The sequence below is a fragment of the Spermophilus citellus genome (genome assembly GCF_964194105.1).
Source record: "Spermophilus citellus genome assembly, chromosome: 3".
Classification (NCBI taxonomy): domain Eukaryota; kingdom Metazoa; phylum Chordata; class Mammalia; order Rodentia; family Sciuridae; genus Spermophilus; species Spermophilus citellus.
Window position 1 is genome coordinate 74,655,037 of NC_138184.1, and position 26,730 is coordinate 74,681,766.

The 26,730-nt window shown below is 44.4% G+C and overlaps 3 protein-coding genes across 4 annotated transcripts; all 3 read left to right on the forward strand.

Moving 5' to 3' along the window:
- Positions 1-248: 248 nt before the first annotated feature.
- Positions 249-14,484, forward strand: LOC308644970 (glutathione S-transferase theta-1). The gene is made up of 5 exons (XM_081286846.1): positions 249-372; positions 2,234-2,321; positions 4,112-4,262; positions 13,784-13,960; positions 14,143-14,484. The coding sequence occupies exons 1-5, from the start codon at positions 261-263 to the stop codon at positions 14,335-14,337; spliced, it is 723 nt and encodes a 240-aa protein (XP_081142972.1). The 5' UTR covers positions 249-260; the 3' UTR covers positions 14,338-14,484.
- Positions 14,485-15,874: 1,390 nt separating this feature from the next.
- LOC308645712 (glutathione S-transferase theta-3) lies at positions 15,875-23,939 on the forward strand. Its single transcript, XM_081288077.1, has 6 exons — positions 15,875-16,013; positions 16,301-16,512; positions 18,115-18,202; positions 20,523-20,673; positions 21,248-21,424; positions 21,730-23,939. Exons 2-6 carry the CDS (start codon positions 16,401-16,403, stop codon positions 21,922-21,924), a joined length of 723 nt encoding a protein of 240 aa, XP_081144203.1. The 5' UTR covers positions 15,875-16,013; positions 16,301-16,400; the 3' UTR covers positions 21,925-23,939.
- Positions 23,940-24,513: 574 nt separating this feature from the next.
- LOC308645713 (D-dopachrome decarboxylase) lies at positions 24,514-26,530 on the forward strand. Of its 2 annotated transcripts, none has more exons than XM_081288079.1 (3): positions 24,514-24,692; positions 25,018-25,193; positions 25,777-26,265. In XM_081288079.1, exons 1-3 carry the CDS (start codon positions 24,585-24,587, stop codon positions 25,787-25,789), a joined length of 297 nt encoding a protein of 98 aa, XP_081144205.1. In that variant the 5' UTR covers positions 24,514-24,584; the 3' UTR covers positions 25,790-26,265. The 2 variants fall into 2 exon arrangements, with proteins under 2 accessions (XP_081144205.1, XP_081144204.1); XM_081288078.1 differs by lacking the exon at positions 25,777-26,265 and adding an exon at positions 26,276-26,530 and having other exon boundaries at positions 24,519-24,692.
- Positions 26,531-26,730: the final 200 nt, after the last annotated feature.

Genomic DNA, 26,730 nt, shown 5'->3' on the forward strand with positions numbered 1-26,730 from the left:
CTGAAACTGGGACCTCCTCGCGCCTCCCTCGCCTGCTCCAGCGCATCTATCTGGTCTGAGTTCCTGGAGCACCAACCTCTAGGACACGCCTCCCCTCAACCACGCCCACACCCTGTCGCTCCGCTCACCCCTGCCAGGCTCAGCTGCTAAGGCAAAGTGCCCCAGCGCTGGAGCCGCCCAACACGGTCCGGTCGAATATCTATCGTCAACGTTTTTGCTGTGTTCTGGGACTTGCAAGTCTGGTCATCGCCGCCGCCGCCATGGGCCTGGAGCTCTACCTGGACCTGCTGTCCCAGCCCTGCCGCGCTGTGTACATCTTCGCGAAGAAGAACGGCATCCCCTTCCAGCTGCGCACCGTGGAGCTGCTCAAGGGTGGGCCGGGTCTGGGGTTTTGGGAACTGAGAGATCGGGAAGGGTCACTCTGGGAGGCACAAAAGCTTAGGGCCACTTCCCGTGCCACCCACTTCCTGGGGACATCGCTGGTCTGGCTTTGGAAATCTTGTGAGAAAGGAGAACCAGCAAGGAGATCCAAGATTTGGGACTCCCCTAAACTCTGCTGTCTCATGGAATAGACAACAGGGGCTCTGCTGAAGCCAAATGATAGGGTGAGGAGTTGAAAGGCCTGGTGCCCATGAAATAGGTGTGACCTGGGCCTTAAGATAGACCACCTCCAGAAAATAGATGGTTGAGAGAGGAGAGGGGTTAGGGAACCGAATGTAGTTAGGTCCCTCCCTGTGGTCCCCAGTCCTGAGACTGCAACAACACAAAGAGGAGGCATTGCTTTGGGAACTTGTCTTTCCAGCTCTGTCCTTTACACTGTCCTACAGTGTATTGGGGTCCCTTTTGTCCCTTCCTTTTTCTGCTCCTCCTGTTTTGCCTTACTTATCTTGTCCTCTGCCTCCCTTTCCTGCTGCCAAGGGAGACTGCCCCCATGGGGTGTTCTGGGAGAAGGACCTCCCCCTTGGTGAAACCTGTTGTTACATATTTGAGCAGGGGTGATTGTTTCTCTTACAGACCTGTAGGGATCCTCAAGGATAGCTGACAGACTCAGGCTCAAATCTGGCAGAGGTGGGGTGATAAGAGGAGGTGGCTGCAGCAGAATATAGGTGGTGTTGGGTGATCAAGCAGGGTGACTCTATTTGGCTCAGCTTTCTGGCTGAGTTCTCCCAACACCAGGTGCCCCTCTCTTGGCCTTTGTGCCTTTTTACAGCCTGAAACTTCACCTCCACCCAACCTCCTCTGGGGATTACCCACTTGCCTTATTCAGGGACTGCTTTTACAGAGTATAGGGCAGAGAAAAGGGCATGGTGGACAAGGGGATGTCAAGCTGGCTGTCAATTATAGAGGTGCAGAGGGAGAGGTGCCTTTTCCATCAGAAAAGGAGGGGAGGATGCCGTTAGTGGAGGAAGTCTGAAGGAAAGAGGGTAGCCTCAAGGGTGGAGGGAAAAGGTGGTCCAATGTAGCTTTGAGGAGATTCCACTTGATCCAGGATTAATGGTGAACCACTGAGGGCCATGGGGCAGAGCAGCAATAGACTTAAGTGATCTTAGAAGCTTTTCTGAGAGTGTCTGAAGGAGCAGAAACCATTAAAACAAGCCCAATGCAGAGACCAGGTTCTCAAGGGACACTGGGTCATTCCTTGCAGGAGTTGTGGGTAGGGCAGGAAATGAGATTGTCCCAGCTTCACCAGAACCTGAAAGCAGGGCCAGCTCTGTAGTCCTAGAGCCTAGGTCAAGGGGAGCAAGGGAACACAGATGGGCAATAAAGGTTGATAACAAGTAAATAGATAGCAGAGAAAAGCCAATTTATTTAAGTGTTTTGTCAGACTATGGGGTACAGGTGCTGTTGGAAGTTAGAGATCCACTTAGGTGACCTGCCCTTGCAGCTTGGGGACACTCCAAGCATGCGTTTATGAAGCTGGCAATGGTGAAAAGAGGAGGCCTAAACATCATGCCCTGCACATTGAGCTCTGTTGTGGGGGTGGAGAGGGGTTGGACAGAGGTAGTGCCCGTGAGGACTTGTCAAAGGGTGTCAAGGTATATTTTGTACCAGCTGCCAGAACAACCACCCCCTCCTTCCGCTGAAGCCCCCCACCGGTTTGTCCCATTCAGGAAAGCAGACAAGTGGGGAGAAGAACCATGAAATTGGGCCTGAGCATCACAGGGAGTGGGCCCAGTCTACATGGAAGGCTCAGCCTTCTCTTCCCACCCCTGTCATAATGGGCTCTCCACAGGCCAGCACCTCAGTGATGCCTTTGTCCAGGTGAACCCCCTGAAGAAGGTACCAGCCTTGAAGGATGGGGACTTCATCTTGACTGAGAGGTAATTGGGAACCTGGGGCTTCTGCCAGGCCTTAGCAGAACATCCTGTCCTAACCCATAGATAGTCATAGACAAGGAAACTAAAGACCTTAGAGATGAAGTGTTCCTTTGCCCCCATATCCCACAGAGAGTTGGGATTGGAAGCCAGACCCCTCCCTACCTATCTTCTAGTTCACCAGGATGGTTGGAAAAGCAGGTACCTACTTTACCTCTGTTCCTGTCTCTTGTTTGTTGACAAGAATATCCCTGGGACAGAGATTTGGGGCAGGAGTAGATGACATTTCACCCACCATGGGGGCGGCCCTCTGGCAATCTTAGGTCGGGATGGCCTGGTGGTATCTGGATTACCCAGTGTCTCCATCTCTGGAGCCACTGTAGCTTCCCTATAGGGCTCCCTTCTGGGAGACCCTCTATACATGTGGATGTTTTATATCACAGCAAATCTCAAGAAGTTGAAATCTCCCTCTTTAGGAAAGGCCAAGCCTTTTCCCAGTTCTGCCCTTTTGTCACATGAGTCACTTATTCCAAAGCAAGGAGAACCTAGAATTTTGAGATTTTAGAATCTCTGAAAGTTTGAGATGCGTGCACCCCAGTGAATGCCTCTGGCTTTCTCCCAGCACCATTCTTTTCTTTCTGCTGTCCCCTAGTGTTCTGAGTCCTTGTGTCAGCTCAGGGTTGAGCACCCTTGTGTACCAGCCAGGAGCAGTGAGCAACTTCTCCATTTCTTTTATTTCACCCTGGAGAGGTCCATATTCATAGGGACCTACTCAGAGGTGCCTTGAACAATTATCTGGGAGCAGAAGAAGCACCTCTTAATAGGGAACATGAGCCAGTGGCAGATACAGAGATTTTCTTACTTTTGGGTTGTGATACCCAATCATTGGGTTACACCAAGCTCCTGAAAACTTTCCTATAGCCCCAGTGAATACATCCTCAATGTCCTTTAAGGATCATCCCCATCCCCATGCCATGACAGCCCTCATAAACCAGGGTTGGAGGAAAAAAACTAGAGTCCATGCCTGTTCTGTTGTTCTAGGATTCTGAGCACCCAATGTTTCCTGAGTAAAGTTTTGTTTTTTATTTTGGTACCAGGGATTGAACCCAGGGGCACTTAACCATTGAGCCACATCTCCAACCCTTTTTATTTTTTGAGACAGGTCTTGCTAAGTTGCTTAGGGCATTGCTTAGTTACTGAGCTGGCTTTGAACTTATGATCCTCCTGCCTCAGCCTCCTGAGCCACTGTGATTATAGGCATGCGCCATCATGCCCATCCTGAGTAAGGTTTTAAGGGGCTGAGCCATAGTGGTTGGTTTAGATAGAAGCTGATTCTTAACAGAAAGAATGACATAGAGAATAGAGGGATGATGATGTTCTTTTTGAACAATCAGGTAATCTGAGGCTGGTCTGAATGACAAAGAATGAGAGTATACACAAACCAGAAAGGACTGAGTTTCCTCAAGGCTCATTTAGATGCCACCCCCTCTAGGAAACTCTCTCTGACCCTCTGATCAGAAACTGTCTCTGAACACTTAATGGGATACTCTGTTGTGAGATTTTCCCTGGTGGTAGGAAAAAGTTGGGCATTAGCCCCAGAAAGACTCCCAGCTTTGCCAATAAGAGCTGTATGCCCTGAGGCAAGTCTCTTCACCTTTCTAAGCCTGCTTTCCTTCTCTGGAAAATAAGGCTTATATCTTAACAGATTGTCAGGAAGATCAAAGAAGGTACTGGGTATTAAGTCCCTAACATAGTGCACTTCCCCCACCCATTTATATACGCCCCCATACCCACAGTGTGGCGATCCTGCTCTATCTGACACACAAGTACAAGGTCCCCGACCATTGGTACCCTCAGGACCTGCAGACCCGTGCGCGTGTGGATGAGTATCTGGCATGGCAGCACACAACTCTGCGGAGAAATTGCCTACGGGCCCTGTGGCATAAGGTGAGGCTGGAAGGTTGGGGGATGGGGGGATAGTTAGGACCTTATCCCAAAGGGATTTGGGCAACATCCAATTCACTTCAGTTAGGGTATTTCCTACAGTCCTGTTTTCACTTCACTAATTATTTCTTCTGTTTTACTCAGATAGCTGTTAAGTCCATATGTTATACTTTATTTAGGATATGTAGATTCATTTCTAGAAATTTTATTTGGCTGGTTTTTTTTTTTTTTTTTTTAGTTTCCATTTCTATGCTAAATTTACCATCTGTTCACCCAGGCTTCATTAATGTTTTTTTTTCTTTTTTTAACATATTATCATTGTTACTTAAAACTCTTTACCAGGTACTGTGGTGCATGCCTGTAATATTAGGTGCTCAGGAGGCTAAGGCAGGGGGATCGTGAGTTCAAAGCCAGCCTCAGCAATTTAGTGATACCCTAAGACACTTAACAAGAACCTGTCTCAAAATAAAATATAAAAAAAAGGCTGGGTATGTGACTCAGTGGTTAAGTGCCCCTGGGTTCAATCCCTGGTACAAAAAAAGAAAGGAAGAAAGAAAAAAGTCAGCTAATTTCAACACCTCAGTCCACTGATTTTTTCCCCCCTCTTGATTATGGATCACAAATTCCTGCTTCTTTATATGTTTCATAGGATACTCTTGAATGCCAAATATAATATATAAAATAAAAATAGAGATTGAAGTATACAATAAACACTCCCAGGAAGGGATTGTACTTTCATCAGGTATCCAGGGCACAAGGCTTATCTTCCAGCTAATAAGGAGGTGGGTTGGGTTATGGCTTCAGGTAGTTTCAGTTTGTCTCTTGTTTCAAATACAGATAGTCCCCAACTTACAGTGGTTCATTTTATAATTTTTCAACTTTAGGATGGTCCATTCAGTAAAGACCATACTTTGAATTTTTATCTTTTTTTCTGGCTACTGATATGCCATATGATATGCTCCCTGATGTTAGGCAGCAGAAGCAAGCCATAGCTCTGGTGTACTTAGTAACAGTGTTACTAAGCTATATTGTTTAGTAAATTAGCTATATTAAATGCTTTTTGGACTTATGATGTTTTCAAATTAATGATGGGTTTATTGGGACCTACCCCTATCATAAATGAAGAAACACTATTTTTTGAAGGTGGGACTGTGACACTGGTTCACTTCAGCAGGGCTCTGGAATCTAAGCACAGAAGATAGATAGGTGATTTCCATGGGCTTGGGGAAGAGGTGAATGAGGAGTTATGATTAATAGGTACAGAGTTGAATTTTTGCAAGATAAAAAGAGTTCTGGAGGGGCTGGGATTGTGACTCAGAAGTAGAGTGCTTGTCTAGCATGCGTGAGGCACTGGGTTCAATCCTCAGTACCACATATAAGTAAAATAAGGTATTGTGTCCACCTACAACTAAACAATAAATATTAAAAAAAAGAGTTCTGGAGATGGCTCCACAACAATGTAGATCTACTTAAACTATGTACACTAAACTATATACTTTGAAATACACCCTGTGAAAGACTCCAAAATGGAGTCACTTATGTCAAACTCCAACAAAATGCAGATGAGGAAGGTCATGTAAAATGAGCTTTCATGAATACATGCTTGTAACCGGTTATATCACAAGACATTCTTTTTTAAAAAAATTTGTAGTTATGGATAGAGACAGGCTGCCTTTATTATATTTGTTTATTTTTTTAATGTGGTGCTAAGGATCAAACCCAGTGCCTCACATGTGCTAGGCAAACACTCTGCCACTGAGCCACAGCCCCAGCTCCAACATTCTTCTCCCCTACACACTTTCCACATTTTTGTTGATGCATTATAGTTGTACATAATGATAGAATCTGTTGTTACATATTTGTGTGTGCACACAATGTTACATTATAATTTGGCCAATATCATTCCTCAGCCCTTCCCCACTCCCTCTGATCCCTGATTCCTTTCGCTATACTGATCTCCCTTTGATTTTCAAGAGATCCACTCCCCACCTTTCTTTTCCTTTTTCATCTCTAGTTTTTTTTTTTTTTAATGTAGTGCTGAGGATCGAACCCCGGGTCGTGCACATGCAAGGCAAGCGTTCTACTGCTGAGCCACAACCCCAGCATTGCCCCCCACCCCAGATTGGTTTATTTTGTTTAACATAATGAATGGTCTAGTTTCATACATTTTCCTGCAAATGACACAATTTTATTTTTCTACTGAATAAAACTCCATTGTGTATGTATACCACATTTTCTTTATGCATTCATCCACTGATGGATATCTAGGCTGGTTCCATAGTTTGGCTATTGTGAATTGCGCTGGGTATGTATGTATCACTGCAGTATGATGACTCTAATTTTTTAGGATAAATACTAACGAGTGGTATAGCTGGGTTGTATGATGATTCCATAACTAGTCTTTTGAAGAATCTCCATACTGATTTCCATAGTGGTTGTACTAATTTACAATGCCACCAACATGTAAAAGTGTTCACTTTCTCCACATCCTCAACAGAATTTATTATTATTTGTATTCTTTTTTGTTTTTGGCACCTTTCTAGTATCAGATACCTGTATTTATGTGGGTTTGTCTCTGTGTCTGTTTTGGTGCCAGTACCATGCTGTTTTTTGTTACTCTAGCTCTGCAGTATAATTTGAGTCCCAGTGTTGTGATGCCTTCAGGATTGCTCTCTTTTGCTCAGAATTTCAGAATTCCTTTGGCTGTTCTAGGCCTCTTATTTTTCCAAATGAATTTTAGAACAGCTTTTTCTAGTTCTGTGGAGAATGTCATTGGTATTTTGGTAGGGATTACATTGAATCTGTAAAACAGATTTTGATAGCATGGCCATTTGTACAATATTAAGTCTATGGGTGGTTTTCCTATCTTCTATGGTCTTCTTCAGTTTCTTTCTTCAGTGTTCTATAGTTTTCATTGTAGAGGTCCTTCACCTCTTTGTTAGATTAATTCCCAAGTCTTTTTGGTTTTTTTTGAGGTTATTGTGAATGGAATAGTTTTTCTAATTTCATTTTTAGCAGATTCATTTTTTTTAAATATCTTTATTTTTTTATGTGATGCTAAGGATCGAACCCAGTGCTGGGAGATATTGATTTTTATGGCAAATCATTACTTTGCTAAATTTGTTTATTGGGTCTAGAAGTCTTCTGGTAGAGAATTTTTGGTCTTCTCAATATAGGATCATGTGGAAATAAATAGAAATAATTTTAAAAAGAAATAATTTGAGCTTTTTTTTAAAAAAAATGTTTTTTAGTTGTAGTTGGACACAATACCTTTATTTTATTTTTATGTGGTGCTGAGGATTGAGCACTCTACCACTGAGCCACAACCCTAGCCCTGAGATTTTATTTTCCTATTTATATTCCTTTAATTTCTTTTTTTTTTTTTTGCCTGATTATTCTGGCTAGAGTTTCAAGGACTATGCTGAAAAGGAATGGTGAGAGTGGGCATCTTTGTCTTGTTACAGTTTTTAGAAATGCTTTCTTTCATTGCTTTTCAATTTTTAGGAAATGCTTTCAGTTTTTCTCAGTTCACTATTATGTTGGCCTTGGGTTTGTCATATATATCCTTTACAGTATTGAGGTAAGTTCCTTTGGTTCCTATTTCCTCTAGTGCTTTAAACATGAATGGGTACTGTACTTTGTCAACTGCTTTTTCTGCATCCATTTAAATAATCATGTGATTCTTATTATGAACTCTATGGGTAAACTAAATTTATTGATTTTTATATGTTGAACAAATCTTGCATCCCTGGGATGCAACTGGGACTTGATCATGATGCACTATCTTTTAAGTGTGTTTTTGTTTATGGTTTGCTAATATTTTATGAATTTTTGCATCTATTTTTATCAAGGATGTTGCCCTAAAGTTCTCTTTCCTTGATGTGTCTTTATCTGGTGTTGATATCAAGCTGATATTGGCTTTGTTGAATGAATTGGAAGTGTTCCCTCCATTTCTATTTCATGGAATGATTTGGGGAAGATTGATATTAGTACATTATATTCTTTGATGGACTGGGAACACTTGGCTGAGAATCCATGTGATCCTAGATTTTACTTTGTTGGAAGATTTTTGATAGTTGCTTCCATTTCATTACTTGATATTGATCTGTTTAAGTTTTCTATATCCTCATGGTTCATTTTGGGTAGCTCATATTTTTTGTCTAGGAATTTCTCAATATTCAAGATTTTATACCTTTTTTGAGTGTAAATTTTCAAAATAGTGATTTTTTTATCACCTCTAATTTTGTTCATTTCAGTCTTCTTTCTCTTTCTTTTGGTTAATTTGGCTAAGGGTGTATCAATTTTGTTTATCCTTTCAAAAAACTAACTCTTCATTAATCCTTTATTTTTTTATCCTTAATTTCATTAATTGTGGTTCTGATTTTAATTATTTCCTGTCTTCTACTGATTTTGGTGACGAAATTAAGTATTTCTTAATTTCTCCCCTGATTTCTTCTGCTACCCATTAATCATTCAAAAATGTATTATTTAATCTGCAGATGTTAGAGTGGTTTCTGTTTTTTATCTTGTCACTGACTTCTAATTTCATTCCATTATGATCTGATAGGATGCAAGGAATCTCTGTTTTTTTGTATTTGCTAAGATTTGCTTTGTGACCTAAAATATGATCCATTTTAGAAAATGTTCCATGTGCTGCTGAGAAGAAAGTAAATTGAATCATTGTTGGATGAAATATTCTATAGATGTCTGTGAGGTTCCATTTGATTGATAGTATTTTTTAGTTCTGAAGAATGTTTATTTAGTTTATGTCTGGATTATCTATTTAATGGTAAGAGAGGTGTGTTGAAGTCACCCAGTATTCTCATATGGTTATATGATATCATTATATTATCATATAATCATATTTGATTATTACTATTTAGAAGCATTTGTTTTTAGTATGTAGATGCACCATTGTTTTGGTGCATACATATTCATAATCATTATGTCTTGTTTTTTTAAAAAATATATTTTTTAGTTGTAGATGGACACACAGTATCTTTGTTTATTTTTATGTGATGCTGAGGATCAAACCCAGTACCTCACACATGCAAGGCAAACACTTTACCACTGAGCTTCAGCTACAGCCCATGTCTTGGTTTTTGATGATTCCCTTAACCAGTATGAAGTCACCTTCATTATCTCTTCTGATTAATTTTGGCTTGAAGTCCACTTTGTCTGATATGAGAATAATTACCCCTTTTCTTTACAAGTACCATTTGCATGGTATAGCTTTTCCCATCCTTTCACCTTTAATTTGAAGATGTCTTTGTCTCTAAGTTGTGTTTCTTGAAAACAATATTTTGTTGGGTCTTGTTTTATGTATGTATGTATGTATGTATTTATGTATGCATATATGTATGTATTTATTTATTTATTGAGACTGAGGTACTTAACCATTGAGCCACAACCCTAGTCTCTCCACACACACCCCCACCCCTTGTTTTTTTGGAGACAGGATCTCACTAAGTTGCTTAGGACCTCACTAAATTGCTGAGGCTAGCCTCAAACTTTCAATCCTCCTGAGTCAGCCTCTCTAGTCACTGAGCTTGTAGGTGTGCACCACTGTGCCTGGCTGGGTCTTTTTTTTTTTTTTTACCCAATCTGCCAATTTATATCTTTTAATTGAAAAGTTTTGGTCAGGTACATTCAATGTTATTATACAGAGGTGATTTTTATCTCCTGCCATTTTGATTTATTTCTAATAGTTTTTTTTGTTTTCTTTTAAATATTTTTTAGTTGTAGTTGGACACAATATCTTTATTTTATTTATTTTTATGTGGTGCTGAGGATCAAACCCAGGGCCTCACACGTGCCAGGTAAGTACCCTACTGCTGAGCCACAATCCTAGCCCCTATTTTTAATGTTTAATTCAGACTTGATTCTACTTTTTTTTTGTTGTTTTGGTATTTTAGATTGAACTCAGGGGCGCTCAACCACTGAGCCACATCCTTAGCTCTTTTTATATTTTTATTTAGAGACAGGGTCTCACTGAGTTGTTTAGGACCTAAATTGCTGAGGCTGGCTTTGAACTTGAGATCTTCCTGCCTCAGCCTCCCGAGCCCCTGGGATTACAGGTGTGCACCACCATGTCCAGCTTGATTCTACTTTAAAAAAAAATTTCCACCTGTTTATTTTTCCAAATGAGCAAAAGGCTATTTACAAATAAGCAGATCTCCAATCACGTATATTAATATGGCAAGCCTACTAAATGTTTGAAATATAAATGAAAAAAATGATTAAGGCACATTTGATCTATGAGTTAAAAACAAACATTCTGGTTTAATGATAAAGTCATTTCACTTTTGTCCCTAAAACATATGAGCACTAAAATTGTCCAAGAACACTTAATATTTAGTATAATAGGAATGTAAAAATTAAGGAGGGAGAAAAGTGTCTTCAAAAGGAAATCTTTGGAGATTGGATTACTGCAAATCAAACATATCAACTACACTCCTGGTACACATACATATTAATATTAACAGGCACTGATGAAATGGCAGAGCTCTAAACAATTGATATTAAATAAATTAAAGGTATTCAGATGCCTTGATTCTCCTTTAATTGAGTATTATTCCAGTTAATTCATCCCTATATTGGTTTTTATTTTTATTTTTCATGAAATATTGAGTTTGTTTTGTTGGTCAGGCTTTGTGGTTATGAATTCTTTTAGTTTCTGTTTATCCTGGAAGGTTTTTATTTCATATTTAATTCTAAAGGATAATTTTGCCAGGCATAGTAATCTTGGCTGGCACCCATTTTCTTTCAAAGCTTGATATATTCCAAGCCCTCCTGGCTTCTAGGGTCTGGGTTGAGAAATCAGTTGAAATTCAAACTGGTTTACTTGTACAAATGATCAGTCATTTTTCTCTTGCAGCTTTTAAAATTCTGTCTTTATTCTGTATATTGGGAATTTTTATTATAATGTTTCTTAAAGTAGATCTATTATGATATGTCTTTTTGGAGTTTTATATGTCTTGAATTTCCATCTCATTACTAAGATTTGGAAAATGTTCTAATACTTTATCATTGAAAATATTGTGCATATCTTTCGTTTGTATTTCAGAGCCTCTTGTACCCTAATGATTCTTGAATTTGGTCTCTTGATGTTATCCCAGATTTTTTTAAATATTCTGGTCATGATCTTTTCTTTGTGGTCAGCTTTATTTTCAAGATTATGTGCTTTCTCTTCAAGGCCTGAAAAAAATCTATCTTCAAAGTGGTCTAATCTTTCTGTTGAATTTTTAATTTGGTTTATTGAGTCTTTCATTTTGGGGATTTCTGTTTGATTATTTTTTAGGATTTCTATCTCTTCATTGGAATGATTCACTTCCTATATTTTCTAATCTTACCTCTTCTTTTAGCCACAGATTATTTTGTGAACTTCTCTCTCTTAGAAACCCTGGTTTGGGTGACTATCCAAGTATTGATACTTTAACTCAATGTGTGGCCTCTGCTGATCTCAGTACCAGCACCACTTTGAGAGAAGTCACTGAACCCTACTTACCTCAATCACTTTAGAGCCAAAGCACACATTATATAACCTATGAAAATTAAAAAAAAAAAACTTGTTGATAGTGTTCTCCATAGTTCCTCTAATCCAGGTATAAACTTGAAGAAAGTTCTGGAACAAGTTGAAAAATTAGTTATGTCTAGTTATTAAGTATAATAAAATTTCTATAACATTATATGAAGGCTGAAAGGGGGAAGAAGAAAGATTAGGCAAGAAAGAAAAAAAGAGGGGAGGAAAGAAAAGATAGAAAATCATAATGAAAACAAAGATTAAAATAAATATTAAAAACAAAGGAGAAAGAGGTTGGTGGGGTAAAAAAAAAAGAGAAAGAGGTTGTTGTTTCAGGTAGCAACAGATGGTAAGAAGAGGGAGAATAGTGAGCAAGAGAAGGAAGTATAAATTTGAACTAGGAAAATAAAGAAATAGAGAATGATTCCAATTAATGTTTTAAACCATAAGGAGAAATACATTGAAATGGGTTGAAGGTACAATGTTGGCTATTAGGGTAATAATTATCAATCAAGATAAAGAGTGATATATATGCTCAAATTTGGCATTAGAGTTATTTACAGTAAATCATGTCAAGGCAAAGAAAATTCTTGTTGAACCTTGGTTTGAATTTCATTAGGATTTCAGACATTTAGAAGATGTCCATCATTCTTTGACTTTGGATCCCTCCAATGGTTCTGGGGCACAGGAGCCACTCCCCTAGTTGCTATGGACATACCACCAGTGTGTTCTGATTTATCAGGGACTTGCTGCTGATTGCTCAGAGGGTACAGAGGGTATGATGCTATGTCTGTTGGTTGTTTCTATTGTGTGCAGGAGTTTGGGAGTCAGGACTCTAGGCTGTCCCTCTGATTGCTGTGGGTCACTGTGTATCCACACCCCTTTACAGTATCTTTTTCATGGTAAGGTAGAGCCTAGTGGCTCTCTGCAAGCACAGGCCCTGGGGTTGTGGATTCTCTGCAGGTGATCTGTGGTGCAGAAATATTCCCCCTGGCTAACGCAGCTCACTGATGATGGATTCTTCTGTCTCAGCCACCTGTGCACTGCAGCCTCTGAAGAGGTGGCCTCCAACAAGACTGAAAAGCACCAGCTAGGTCTGTCTTGTGCTTTTGATGCAGCCAAGAGATGCAGTAAACTTGAGATGGTTGAGGCTGCTACCTGTAAAACATGGCATGCTGCTTTACAGCAAACTTCTTCTAAGTAGAAGGAGTATACGCTAAAATAATGTTAAAAAGTAGAGTATGGAAAATAGACAAACCAATAACATGGTTGTTTATTATCATATCAAGTATTATGTACAGCACATAATTGCATGTGCTATACTTTAGCATGACTGGGAATGCAGTAGGTGTGTTTATACTAACAGCATCACAATACATAATACTTTATATGATAATGGATGACTAAGTTACCAGTTTATGTATTTACTGTACTATACTTTTTTATCATTGTTTTAGAATATATCCCTTCTACTTATACAAAAAAAAATGACTGTAAAATTGTTCGTTGTGTTATACCAGCAGTAGCTCATCCACTTCTTGTTTACCATGTCTCTTGATTTCTTCAACAGGCCATTTTGAGTGATTGACCTATGCCAATCAGGTTTAAGTACACTCTGTGATGTTTATACAATGATGAAATCTCCTAATGACACATTTCTCAAACCATATCCCCACCATTAATCGATGCATGATTGTACATCTTAGGCTAGTTCCCTCTCCACAAAGTATTAAAACCATTGTTCAGATCCCCATTTGAGTGGTTCTCAAAGAGGTTTGAGTAATTTTGTCTGATACTCCAAGGGCTCAGCCAGTCAGAGATCAGGGAAGCAAGAATATACCTGGGAAAAGAAATTCCTTGGAAATTTCCTTGTAGGCCTAGCTAGGTCATGGAAAAAAAGATGCATAGAACCAAAAATCAACTCCAAAGTTGGGGGTCTTGTATTCCTACAACCATGGCTAGGCTGTTCCCTAACCCCCCACTTTGCCTGCCCCCTCACCAGGTGATGCTCCCTAATTTCCTGGGTGAGCAAGTATCTCCCAAGACACTGGAAGACACAGTGGCTGAATTGGATGTGACCCTGCAGTTGCTCGAGGACAAATTCCTCCAGAACAAGGACTTTATTGTCGGACTCCACATCTCCCTGGCTGATCTGGTAGCCATCACTGAACTCATGCATGTGAGTGCCGTGGGTAGTGTGGGCCCACTAGATGGAGGTGCTGAAGTCCTATTTATGCTGTCCACACCTGGCTGCGAAATTATGCTTGTGCATGGAAACCCCTGCTGGAGTACTGGGGTCCACAGACCAGACAATGAGGTAGGTCCTCAGCTTCACCTCACTCTATTGTCTTCTTCTTACAGCCAGTGGGTGCTGGCTGCCAGGTCTTCCAAAGCCGACCTAAGCTGGCTGCATGGCGCCAGCGAATAGAGGCTGCAGTGGGGAAGGACCTCTTCCAGGAAGCTCATGAGGTCATCCTGAAGGTCAAGAACACTCCCCCTGCAGACCCCACCATAAAGCAGAAGCTGATGCCTGGAGTGCTAGCCATGATCCAGTGAGCTTGGAGCCCCCCCCCCCCCGCACTGTGAACACATTCACAAAGCACCTTCATTTCCAGTGTGCTGTGCAAAGCAAGCCCAGAGAGCAAGAGTTACTTGCCCTGATCCCACTGCCAAGCCTCCATCACAGTCATGATAAGGACACAAACCCAGACCTTTAATCACTGCATTTTATTTTTTAAGTTAAGAGAATAAACCTAGGTTCAGACTTATTTTGTTTCTAGCTCTGTATAATTTATTCCCTTCCTCTGTCCTTGATCCTGGTCTTGGTCTCTATCTGAAAGACAACCCCCTTTCCCAGTGAGGGTTGGCTTCCTCCTGATGGTTGTTAAGAATGAAGTCACAAATGCCCTGTAGCCTTCTAGTTCCTGGGGAATGATTTGTCATACAGCATAGGGGTCTGTAGGCATCTCATGTGTTATTTACAGGCATGTTTACTGATCTATCAATTGGACTGGCCAGTCTCCCAGGACATGGCCCTTTGGCATGTAGTATTGTTAATCACCAGTCCTGCATCTGTCCTGAGGAATTGGTCAGGAGGAGAAAATTCATGAGTACATGCCTTCAGGGGCTTAGATGCAATGCTTAGGCACTTAGATACAAACTGTAAACAGGAACAAAAGTCTCAGATTGCATTTTAGAATAATATTCTGGTTGCCAGTGGGATTTGGATTGGAGGACAGCCAAGGAGGAAGCAGGGAGATTGGATGTTGCAATAATTAGGGCCAAAGGTGATTTGTGAAGAATTGGCAAGCAGTGAGAGGCAGAGAAGAGTGGAGAACGGGCTCCTTTCAGTTTGGACAGGGCTGCAGCACTAATATTTTAAGAAGATTTTCCTGGTCCCTGATGGGGGGGATTGAGATAAGGGAGAAATAAATGTTTCTTAAATAGGGACTATTTGGAACCAGGAAGACAAAGATCTTCTTAAGCTTCCCAATAACTTATCCTCTTGCCAAGAGACATTCTCCTAATCTTGGATTTGGGATGGAGGTCTTCACATCTTGGAAGGCTCCCAAGGGAAATGGTAGTGCCATAATAATAGGCCTTAGGAGCTCCAGAACTGCAGTTGGAACTGGGCATGGTAGTGCACACCTGTAACTTCAGCTATCTAGGAGGCTGAGGCCGTTTGGTCTCAAGTTTAAATCAGTCTGAGCAGCACAGAGCCTGTCTCAACATTTTAAAATAAGAAAAAAGGGCTGGGGATGTAGCTCAGCGGAGGGAACCATGGTTTAGCATGGGTGAGGACTCAGATTCAATTCCCAGTACCAAGTCCAAAACCAAGACAAAACAAAAACATGCAATTGGAGGAACTTGGCCTTGCAAAAGGGGTGGGAAAGTTCTGTACAATCCCAGGCACACCCGCTGACCTCGGTTAGGCTTCACAGGGCTCTAGCTTCTTGGGGAGAGATTAGCGGAAGTGTAATGAATAACACATTCCTTCACAAAGTGTAGGGCTGGCCTCAGTAGAGAGCAAACAGCCCGCCCCCCCATTCTCCCCAGTCTCCATCCTGAGAGCTAGATCCAGGCACGGGCGTGCTGCACTTCCGTTCTTTCTCTTTTTGGACCCCAAGCCACTCCTCTCTCAGGAGGGTGGAGGGAGGAGGCTTGGGCTGACAGCAGACAGCACAATCTTTCCATCCTAAATTCACTGAGGGTGTGTATTGGAAGTGTCCAAGGTAAGTCTATGATCACCTCTCTCTCTGCTCCGTCTGACAAAGATGGATTTTGAGTCCAGGGGTGGTATCTGACCTGGCAGCGAGACCCGAGGTGGTCAGTACCTAGACCCGCCTGTCTGAGCCCTCTCCAACCGGGAAGAAAACCTTCGGCCCAAATTCTCTGAGCGGGGGTGGAGGAGCAAGACAGTGGGGACGCCACTGATTGGCCCTAAATTTCTTAAGCCATCCAATGAGCGGGGAGGGCGTGGTCGGTCCAGGTTCCCAGTTGGTTGAGCTCTGTGGAGTAGGTGTTCAGCCACTCCTGCCCAAAGTTCCGGTTGTGGCTCCTGTCTTGGCCTCCTGGGCAGACCCGTAGATCTGCACGCCGCTTCCCCAGCCGACCTCGCCATGGGCCTGGAACTCTATCTGGACCTGATGTCCCAGCCCTGCCGCGCTGTCTACATCTTCGCCAAGAAGAACGGCATCCCCTTCCAGCTGCGGACCGTGGAACTGCTCAAAGGTGGGCTGGGTAGGCAGGCTGGGGAGTATGGGCGGAGTGTGCAGGCTGTCCTCTACCTGTAGGCGTCGCTTGGTGGTCAGGTGTACAAACTAGAGGGAAGCCCAGCCTCTCCAGTGTGGAAGCCTTTGCATCAGTTGTCAATTGTGTATTTTTAAGAACCTTAATCTTTGCCTGGTGAATACAAGACATTCTTCAAAACATAGAATAAAAGGGAGAAGGCAGTCCTTGGATAGAAGAGGCAAGTGGAGAAAGGGCCAGACTATCCTCACCTCTAGGATTGGAGAAAAAGATCGAAATACCTCTTCATTTCCAAGATGAAGTTGCCGCCATCTGTTGCATTTCTGCATCCTCCGGCAGGAGATGGCCCCCACTTGGAAGTCTTCTCTTCGCTCCTATCTACCCCATCTAGTTCTCTTCTACTTTCATGTCTTCCTTGCCATTCTTCGGCTTTTTTTTTTTTTTTCCTTGCTAATATCTTGCTCCTGTCCCTGGTGGTTTCCACCCACTGGCAGGGCTCTGAGGGCTCTGAAGAGCCCTGTGGCAGGGCAGTAGGGAAGACCAGCACTCTTACCTTAGAAGCAGTGTTGCTGGTCTGACTGACCTGGAAAAACAGCTGCAGCAGAATCTAGTAAAGGAGGCAAGAGGTAACCAGCCCAGATGAAGGTCCCTGCTCAGCTGAGCCCTCCCATTGCCCCAGCGTGAGCCAACTGCTTTGGGACATAGTGTGGGTACAGGTAGTTTCTGGAGGTAGAGTGGGCAGGGAAATGGTGTCCATTCAGTGTAAGGAAAAAGACGCCCATAGGTAAGTCTATGATCAGCTGAAGGCTGGCTTGGTGGAGGACCCCTGACTCCATACATACTAATTGGGCACTTAATGTACCCTCCAGCATTGGGCTGGGCTTGGATATAGGGTCTGTGGAAGTGATTCAGACTTGGGAGCCCATTTTTTAAAATATTTTTTTATTGTAGATGGACACAATACCTTTATTTAGCTTATTTATTTTTATATGGTTCTGAGGATCGAACCCAGGCATACATATGAGGCAAGCATTCTACCACTGAGCTACAACCCCAGCTTGGGAACCCATCTTGAGAAGGGAGTTTTGAGGGTTTGGCACAGGAAAGAACGAAGTGCTGAGCTGTTAAAGGCTAAGTGGCTGAATGGGGTCTGTGTTCCTGGATGGACAGATGGGAATAAGAGTGGCTGAAGCTCTGGGATTGTGAACAGGTCACCCAGCCTGGTTTGAAGGGCTTGATCCCCCTCCTTTCCCCCAGGGTAGGAAGAGAAATCAGAAGGGAAAAAGTAGAGCTCAGAGAGGGGACTAGAGTGCCTGACATGGATGGAGCTGGCTGAGGTGTCAGGTGGATTATGCTTCTAGAGTATCACCCTCTCCTCGGGCCCAAGTTGAAATTCTGCTTGGCACAGGCTCCATTTGTGTGGGCACAGGGAAGGTGAAGTGATATATGATCCAGAGACAAGCACAGTGTTCACCTCTTCCTCTATGCTCCCAAAAGCTGGTACCTGAATTTAGAGGTGGGGGCAGCCAGAGACTTCAGAAGACTTGGAGTTCTCCACATTTACCTCACTGATCTCTCCTGCAGGTCAGCACTACACTGATTCCTTTGGTCAGGTGAACCCCCTGAGGAAGGTGCCAGCCCTAAAGGACGGGGACTTCACATTGGCTGAAAGGTAATGGATCCCTGGCCTGTGGCCAAGCCTGTGGGGCCACTCAGCCAAGCCTGTCTATGTTCACTGTTAATGGCTGGGACCACAGCTTGTGTGTCCCAAATTCCCGTGGAGCTGCAGGGTATAGTGTGGGCAGAAGCAGACAGAGGTGTCCAGGGCTAGGAGGGGCTGTTGAACTTATGGAACACCTGTTTGCCCCTGTATGGTACAGATAAGAAAACAGGATGGGAGAGGGCAGGTATTTCCACAAGGTTGTAAGACAAGACTGCTTTCAGGCCTCTTCCCTGCTAATCCATGCCTCAGAAAGAAGGAGAATGCTAAATGTGGAATAGTGGCAGCACTGGGTATCTCAAAGCAATCACTGCTTCCATATATCCTCGGGTGAGTGATGTTTTCCTGGGAGATTAAGGAAACACCCAGTGAGCTCAGTGGCTATTTACCAAGCACCCATCAGCATCAGGCACCATCCAGGCCCTGGCCTTGAACAGAGGACATGTCTAAGCCCTGTGGTGCTCACATTCTAGAGGAAACTGACAATCATGACATAAACAAGTGGGGGTTCTGTGGATGAAATAGGTAATGGTGCAGTTTTTTTGTTGTTGTTGTTTGGTTTTTTGGTTTTTTTTTAAATTTTTTTATTCGTTGTTCAAAACATTACAAAGCTCATGACATATCATCTTTCATACATTTGATTCAAGTGGAAGGTGCAGTTTTGAGTAGGTGGTCAAGGGAAGAACTGCTGAGGGGGTGGCATTTGAGCAGGAACTTGTAGCCTCAGATGCAAGGTATGTAGAGAGAGTGTTCTGGTTGGAGGGAAGAGCAAGGGAGAAAGTCATTAGGTGGGACCTTGCTTGGGGTGCAGGCTAAACAGCAGGGATTCGATATGGCTGTGGTGAGAAGGGCAGAGCAGTAAAGGGGAGGGCAGGGGAGGGAAAACCTGGGCTTTTCCCATAGGTGAATGGGACCATTGGAGGGTTTGAGCAGGGGTATGCCACGACCTGCTCTGCTAATTTAGAAACTCGTGAGGGACTTTGGTTGAGGGATTAAGAAAAACACACAACATTTAGACAGAAAAGCGGGGTCAGGTGAAAAACTGAACTCTGAACTCTGATTGAGAACAGTGACCTAGAGCTGGCTTCACATTTTTTTTTTCGGTACTGGGGATTGAACTCGGGGGCATTTGACCACTGAGCCACATCCCCAGCCCTATTTCATATTTTATTTAGAGACAAGGTCTCACTGAGTTGCTTAGTATCTCGCTTTTGCTGAGGCTGGATTTGAACTTGCCTCCTCCTGCCTAAGCCTCCTGAGCCACTGGGCTTACAGGTAGTAACTCTGTACTTTTGCACAGAGGAATGTTAACCCTGTACAGGGGAATCCCAGTGCAAGTGCACCACAACCATGAGGTAATCTGACCCCTTAATTCACATCACCGCTCCCTACAGAGGAGAGCTATGTTTCCTCTTATATGTGAAATGATCTCCCTGCCTGGGGTGAGAAGTCTACCAAGGAAATACAGGAATAAGGTGCTAGGCCCCAGGTCAACATGGTGGTGGTACACCATGGGGAATGATTGACTCTAAGTTCTCTTCAGAGTCAAATAACTGCATGATCTCTAGAAAGGCTGGACATGAGTGGGAAAGATGGGAAGCCAAGGTCAGCCCAAAGGGTTGGTGACTGAATGGTGGTGGTATCCTCTACCAAGGTCACAGAGTATCTTCTTGTTGGAGCCAGATTCATGCTCACAGCCACTTGGCTGCAGAGCCTGGGGCTCAGGCACAGTCCAACACCCAGGGAGGCACAATGAGCTCTGGGGGTCATGTTGCACACACCAGACACAGTAGGGAAACCGATGAGAGGAGGTGAGGAAGAGTTTCCTGGATGAAGGGGCTAAAAATTTTGAGCAGGTAGGGAAAGGGTGAGACCCGGAAGTAATGTCCTCATGTCACCTAGGAGAATTCTCCCAGTCTCAGGAGAATTGGGAGGGGCGGTACCCTTGCTGGCTCTGTCCATCCTTTGGATATGGTGGGGAATAGTATTCAAGTTGCTCTAATCCCTCAAGACTCACTGGGTACCCTTTCCTCCTGGAAGTCTTCTCTGAGTCCCTGGCTCCTTCCGAAATCCATGGCATTTTATTTCTCATTTGGCATCCTTTGTTCAGACGATGAGATGGTCCAGTGTAGAGCTGTGTGACCCTGGGCAGTCACTTGACCTCTCTAAGCCTCTCGTTCCTGCTCTGCATAATGTGGATAGTGAAAATGCCCCCACCAAATGGCTGAAGAGTGACCAAGGCATGTCCTCCACCCCTGCAATATTCCCATAGTGTGGCCATCCTCTTGTATCTGAGTCGCAAGTACAAGGCCCCTGATCACTGGTACCCCCAAGACCTGCAAGCCAGAGCCCGGGTGGATGAGTACCTGTCCTGGCAACACACCACCCTGCGGAGTTGCTGCACCAGGGCCATGTGGCAGAAGGTGAGTCATGGGAGACAAGGACACCTCTCAGAATGTTTAAGTGATGGTGCTATTTAGAATCTCCACTCACAATTGAAGAGAGATCAGCAGAGTAAATGAAAAGGATCAGGGAGCAAGAAGAGGAGGGAAAGGGGAAATAATGGGGAAAGATATCAGACAAATTATTATATCTTGTGTATGAATGAACATGTAACAATGAATTCCTCAATTATGTGTATTTATAATGCATCAATAAAAATGTGAAAACTTTCATTCACATACAAGACCTTAGAACACCAAATTTTGGAATACCAGAGACTTCCAGTCACAGTGTTGATGAACATGGACTAACTACGTCCCAGGGTGTTCATATATACTACTTGAGAATTCTGGAGTTAGAGGTGGGGGGAATTTGGCCAGATGACTGTTGCATTGGGGAGGGCTCTGTGTTGAGGAGCCATGTAAAGCTTTATGGAGGAACATCTTGGGGAGGAAAAAAATAAACTGTGGGACTGGTATTGAATGGGATAAGGGCAGGAAAAAGGATGGGCATTAAGTGAAGTCTGACCTTCTCTCTGCCTGCGGGCCCCCCCAGATGTTGTTCCCTGTGTTCCTGGGCCAGCCAGTGCCTCCTGAGATACTGGCAGCCACTTTGGCTGAGCTGGATAGATGCCTGCAGCTGCTTGAGGACAAGTTCCTGCGAAACCAGGCCTTCCTTACTGGGTCCCATATCTCTGTGGCTGACTTGGTGGCCATCACAGAGCTGATGCATGTGAGTTCCATGGGGTAGGGTGAATAGTAAGAATTCCTGTGGGGAGCTAATGTCTCCACTTATATTTCCGATCCTGGAGGAATCACTTCACCCTCTAAGCATCAATCTCCTCATCTGTAAAATGAATCTTCATAAGCCCTCACTGCAGGGATGTTGGGGGACTTCCCAGTGTGCCCTGGGAGGGGGACCCCCAATTTCTCACACACGGTAAAGGAGGGAAAATTCAATCTGAGAGCCCTAAAGCAGGTCATGCTGCCTTGTGCTTTGTTATACACAGCCCCCTCCTCACTTTCTCCTCCCCATAGCCTGTCAGTGCTGGCTGCCAAGTCTTTGAATGCCGACCCAAGTTGGCTGCATGGCGCCAGCGTGTGGAGTCTGCAGTAGGAGAGGACCTCTTCCAGGAAGCCCATGCAGTTATCCTGAAGGCCAAGGACATTCCTCCAGCAGACCCCGCCTTGAAGGAGAAACTGAGGCAGTCATTGAAGGGTTTGTTGCAGTGAGTGAGTGGCCCTGGCCAGTAAAATTACCAAGGGAAATGCTGGGTTGTCAGAATAAAGAGATGAAGCTGCTTGTTTCCTTTGCTGTAAGCAGAATATGTCCACACAGTCTGTTCACAGTTCTGTCCAAGTATCAGGTTTGCATTCCTTTTGTGTCCCCATGACACTTTTATTAGGCTTCTACCTGACCTTTGGAGAGAGCTTTAGTAAACACATAAATGGCCTTATCCCTCTTCTTTGGAAACTTTCCATGTATCCCCACTTCCTTGAAGTTAAAGTATAAGTCATTGCACGTGGCATTAAAGATCTTGCTCCTACCCCTACAAGCCTCCCTGCCTCCTAACTACATTCATTTCAGACCCCTGTCCTATTCCTACCTTGGCCTCCTATCTTTGGCTCATGCTGTTCCCTCTTCACCTTCTCTGCCAGATACTACTCCTATTCTTTGGCATTTGGCACCATGTTGCTTCTCCAGGGAGACATCCCTCACCTCCCCATCCCCAGGCTAGAACAGCTGACTTTATGGGATCCTCAGCTCCAATGTTTCCCTCCTTCAGTCCTGGCAGGGAGCAAGCTCCATGGCCCCTGGGCTGAACACATGTCATAGATGTCGGGTGACCCTGTGCAGAAGTCTGATCTGGAATGGCCTTGGTCTACTAAGTCTCTCTCCCTCTGTAGGAGACAGGCAGGGTACAAGGCTGTTTCATGAACCTCTTTGCAGAGAGAGCAGTCCCTGGTTAGGAAAGCCCTGTTTCTGGCCCCAATAGCCTTGTTCCCCCATACCTATTCCTGATCCCAATCACTGTCTTCTCTATGCCCAACTCTAGGTCCCAAACTTACCAAGGTTTAAGTCTGTGTCATAGCCTGCTTGTTCTTATAACACAGACCCTCTGATATCTGAGTCATTGTATAAATAAACTGCTAACAGAATTAGCAGGGTAATGACAATCTCTTAGCCCACATGTCTTCCTATGAAGACCACTTTGATATGCACTCTTAGAATTTCTTATGTGTGATTGAACAGATTGTCTTGTTTTAAACAACTTTTGCCACCACTCGCACAAGAGGGAACAAAGGAGGAGATGCCCTTGCCCAAGGGTCTTTCACAGTCTCAAATGCACCTGCACTTGCCACTACAGGGTCTTGATTTAACATCTGAGCAGCCATCTTAAATATTAACCACTATCTTATGAGATAAGTTTCGCTTTCCTGTATTTCCTCTTACCTGAACTCCCCCCACCCCATTATTGACCTACCAAGTGATACCATAACTCTAAGCCAATCCCAGAAGGACACCATCCCTTGACTCTGGAACTACTCTTGTTGCCATTGACCTAAGCCATGCTATTCTCCAGGCACCTGAGTCTATCCCTTAGGGCCATAACTACAACTCCAAACCCCTATCCCACAAAAGCTGAACACCCAACTATCTCGGGCGCCTCTCTCCACTCTATAGAGGGATGGCCTTTATTTGTCAGCTTTGACAAATAAACCTTTGTGTGGATTTCTACCTCGTCTCTGTCCTTCATTTTTCGCTCTCCTGCCTCTTGCTTGCTCACTTTCCTTTCAGTCACCGGGATTCCAAACTGAGAGAAGGGCAAATTCCCATATTGAAGGTGAATTCTTTGACTATGGAATGGTGGCAAATGGTTTAAAAACAAAAACAAAAGTTAAACTTGTGTGGCAATGGTTATTAGGGTCGAGTGAACCTATAAAGGCCTCAACAGACCTGTTAGTATTGGGAGTATTCAGACCTGCACATTAGTGAAGCCAGAATTAGACATGCAGTTAGCATAGATAGGTAAATCAAGTCACGTCAGATCAAGGAGGCCAATTTTGAGTGAGTCCGGGAAGTTGAAGACAGTCCCCTGAAGGATTGAAGTGTTAATTCCTTCAGAGCCCTTCCTCTGCCCTTATCAAGAACTTGCCCCTGCCTCCAGCCTGTTGCCAGTGTAACCTGTCCCAGGAATTGCCCCTCCCTATAGGGAGCCACAGGTTATTAATTGTCCTTGGCTGCTTCATCCTGCCCTTCTCCCTTCAGCCCAACTGTTTCCCACTTTTTGGCCATCCCACCCAGCATTCCTGGGCCTAGTCACCTACACAGGAAGGAGAAGGGGAAGAGGGCAGGAGAACAGAGGAAGCCTAAGACATAAAAAGGGCAGAACACCTCACCTATTAGGATACCAGCTATGGCCCCACTTCTCCCTCTTGGAAAAAGTCTATGTTACCCCTTCTTAAAATAAACCCTGCTTTATATGCTTCTGTGAGGATGCAGAACTTGTCACTGATAACCAGCAGTATCATCATAAGCACGGATTAGGAATAGTTTAGCGCAACAACTCAAAGTCAGGAAAGGGAAAATCACGACAGGCCGCCGCGCCCCGCCCCCCAGGAGTGGGCAGGCCGAGAGTGGCCAGCCTCCAGTCCCAGGTGGGATTACACCTAATTTACTGGAAGGTAGAACTACCGGAAATCTGGTGCCTAGCTAACGTGACTGAAGGGATGGGGTGGAACTCTGGAAGCCAATCGGAGAGCACTGGCTCTGCCCAGCCAATGAGGAGCTTGGTTACTGCGGCGCTCCGCCCCCCTCTCCGTATTCAGCTACTGGAAACGGGAGCTGGACTCTGCGTTCTTCGCTGTAGTCCGTCTCGCTGTCCACCGATATGCCGTTCATTGAGCTGGACACCAACTTGCCTGCCAACCGTGTGCCTGCTGGGCTGGAGAAGAGGCTCTGCGCGGCCACCGCCGCTATCCTGGGCAAACCCGAGGACGTGAGCAAGGGTCGGGTTTCCCTGGGAGCTTGGGAGCCAGGGGTCGGGCCCAGTCCATTCTCTGCCTCTCCACAGGGACCCCCCCCCCCATACACCAGTCTTCTCCCCAGGGACTTTCATAGGCCGGCCAACCTTTGATCTTTCGTGCCCCTGACGAACCCGCAGCCCTCTTTCCCCGGTCTGCCCTTGTCGCATGTTCCCTGCCTGACCTCCGAGGGCCCATCCCGGGGTCTTGACCCTTTGCGTCCTGGCTCTCACGCGGTCCCAGGCCTAACGCCAACCCCACCGGCCCTATACTCAGGTGAAACTTTTGTATTTCTCGCAGCGTGTGAGCGTTACTGTGCGACCCGGTCTGACCATGGCAATGGGCGGAACCACAGAGCCCTGTGTCCAGCTGGTGGTCTCCTCTATTGGCGTCGTGGGGACTGCAGAGGATAACCGTGGCCACAGCGCCCGGTTCTTTGAGTTCCTCACTAAGGAGCTGGCCTTGGACCAGGACCGGTGCGTAGCAGTAGTGAGGATCCCTTTAGTACTGATGTGCAACCAGAAATAGTGATCTTGTTTCAGGATCCTATCTGAGATTGAGGGAAAGAACATTGGCCTAGATGTCTAGGCCCAGTTCTGGGTCCCTCACAGGTGGGGGACCCAAAAGAAAACTAGAAATGAACCATCTCTACTTTCTAGTCTCCTCTTCTGTGAGCAGAGAGAGGAAGGTTAAATGACCTCTCTTCCCCCAAACCTGGAACACTGTGATAAGGTTAAAATTTCCTGCTGAGTGAAAAATATTCCCTAGCCAAGCCTATGTCTGTGAGGAACTAAGGACATGAGAAACTTGAAAGGACCTTCCAAATGAAGCCCTTGTTGACTCAGGGAGGCTGGTGAGGAACAGTTGCTCCTGGTGGGTGTTCAGATTCTTAGACTGAGGAGAGAGAGTAACTCTAACAATAAATTATGCATTAATGCCTACTGTGTGCCAGGAACTCAACACACATGATCCCATTTGATCTGTACAAGCCCTGACCCCTTAGTGAAGACCTGCCTGCCATCCCATGAGATAGATGACTGCATTTTGCTGACTTGGCAGATGGGGAAACTGAGGCTGTCACCTGCTGCCAACCACCCATCCCCTGCCAACCTGTCTCCATCCCTGATGCTCTTCACCAAGAATTTCCTGTCATCTCTGTGAAAGGGGCACATTCATGGACTTTATGGTCACCCTGTGCCTGACCCTGAGTCAGACTTTGAGAAAAAAGAAGTGCCTGATGCCTTGAGCATACCCCATGCAGCCTGCATTTAGGAGGGAAGACTGTCCCTCTGAACCCACAGACTGGCAGACTCAAATGAGCACATAGCATACCCACTAAGGCCATGGTATTGTGTCTCTCTTGGGTGGGCCATGCTGATGTGCAGCCATCATCTTGTACTTGATAGTCCCATTATCCTGTTTGGGACCAGGAGAAGATCATTAAGTTGGATGAGCAGGCTGGTAAATACTTCATGGGCTGATGAGGGAGCACCTGGTAGGTGTCTTGCAAAGTGAATTTTTTTGAAGGAGCTGACATCCTTTTCTCTGTTTCCCAAAGGATAATTATCCGCTTTTGCCCCTTGGAACCCTGGCAGATTGGAAAGAAAGGGACCGTCATGACATTTTTATGATTGGCACAAAGGATCCAGGGCATCTGTGAGTTGGCTGCCCCTTCCAGAGTATACTCTTGGCAGAGTCAAGGCCTGTTGGATGTCACCTTTGGGAACCCTTGTGCAGATTTGTCTATGACCTCATAGTTTTTTTTCTCCCATATCCTCTTGCCAAATAAACAAGGAGCTCTTCAGCATTCAAACATGAGTTCTTTACTTCCCTACTCCACTCCCCAGCATCCTGGTCCACTATGGACAGAGGGTAGGTTTATAAAGAGGGGACCCTAGGAAACATGGATGTGGGATGTTTCCTATTTTTAGGGCTGCTGTTTGATATATTTACAGTGCTAAAATATGTGGGTGGGTCACCCAGCCTGGAGGTTCTGCTCTGTACACCCATGTG

Excerpts from the sequence above, each read along its gene's own strand:
- LOC308644970 (XM_081286846.1), top strand. The coding sequence starts at position 261 with ATGGGCCTGGAGCTCTACCTGGACCTGCTGTCCCAGCCCTGCCGCGCT. Across the intron at positions 4,263-13,783 it reads TACGGGCCCTGTGGCATAAG|GTGATGCTCCCTAATTTCCT; the intron begins GTGAGGCTGGAA and ends CCCCCTCACCAG. Across the intron at positions 13,961-14,142 it reads CCATCACTGAACTCATGCAT|CCAGTGGGTGCTGGCTGCCA; the intron begins GTGAGTGCCGTG and ends TTCTTCTTACAG.
- LOC308645712 (XM_081288077.1), top strand. The coding sequence starts at position 16,401 with ATGGGCCTGGAACTCTATCTGGACCTGATGTCCCAGCCCTGCCGCGCT. Across the intron at positions 20,674-21,247 it reads CCAGGGCCATGTGGCAGAAG|ATGTTGTTCCCTGTGTTCCT; the intron begins GTGAGTCATGGG and ends GGGCCCCCCCAG. Across the intron at positions 21,425-21,729 it reads CCATCACAGAGCTGATGCAT|CCTGTCAGTGCTGGCTGCCA; the intron begins GTGAGTTCCATG and ends TCCTCCCCATAG.
- LOC308645713 (XM_081288078.1), top strand. The coding sequence starts at position 24,585 with ATGCCGTTCATTGAGCTGGACACCAACTTGCCTGCCAACCGTGTGCCT. Across the intron at positions 24,693-25,017 it reads TCCTGGGCAAACCCGAGGAC|CGTGTGAGCGTTACTGTGCG; the intron begins GTGAGCAAGGGT and ends TATTTCTCGCAG. Across the intron at positions 25,194-26,275 it reads CTGGCCTTGGACCAGGACCG|GATAATTATCCGCTTTTGCC; the intron begins GTGCGTAGCAGT and ends TGTTTCCCAAAG.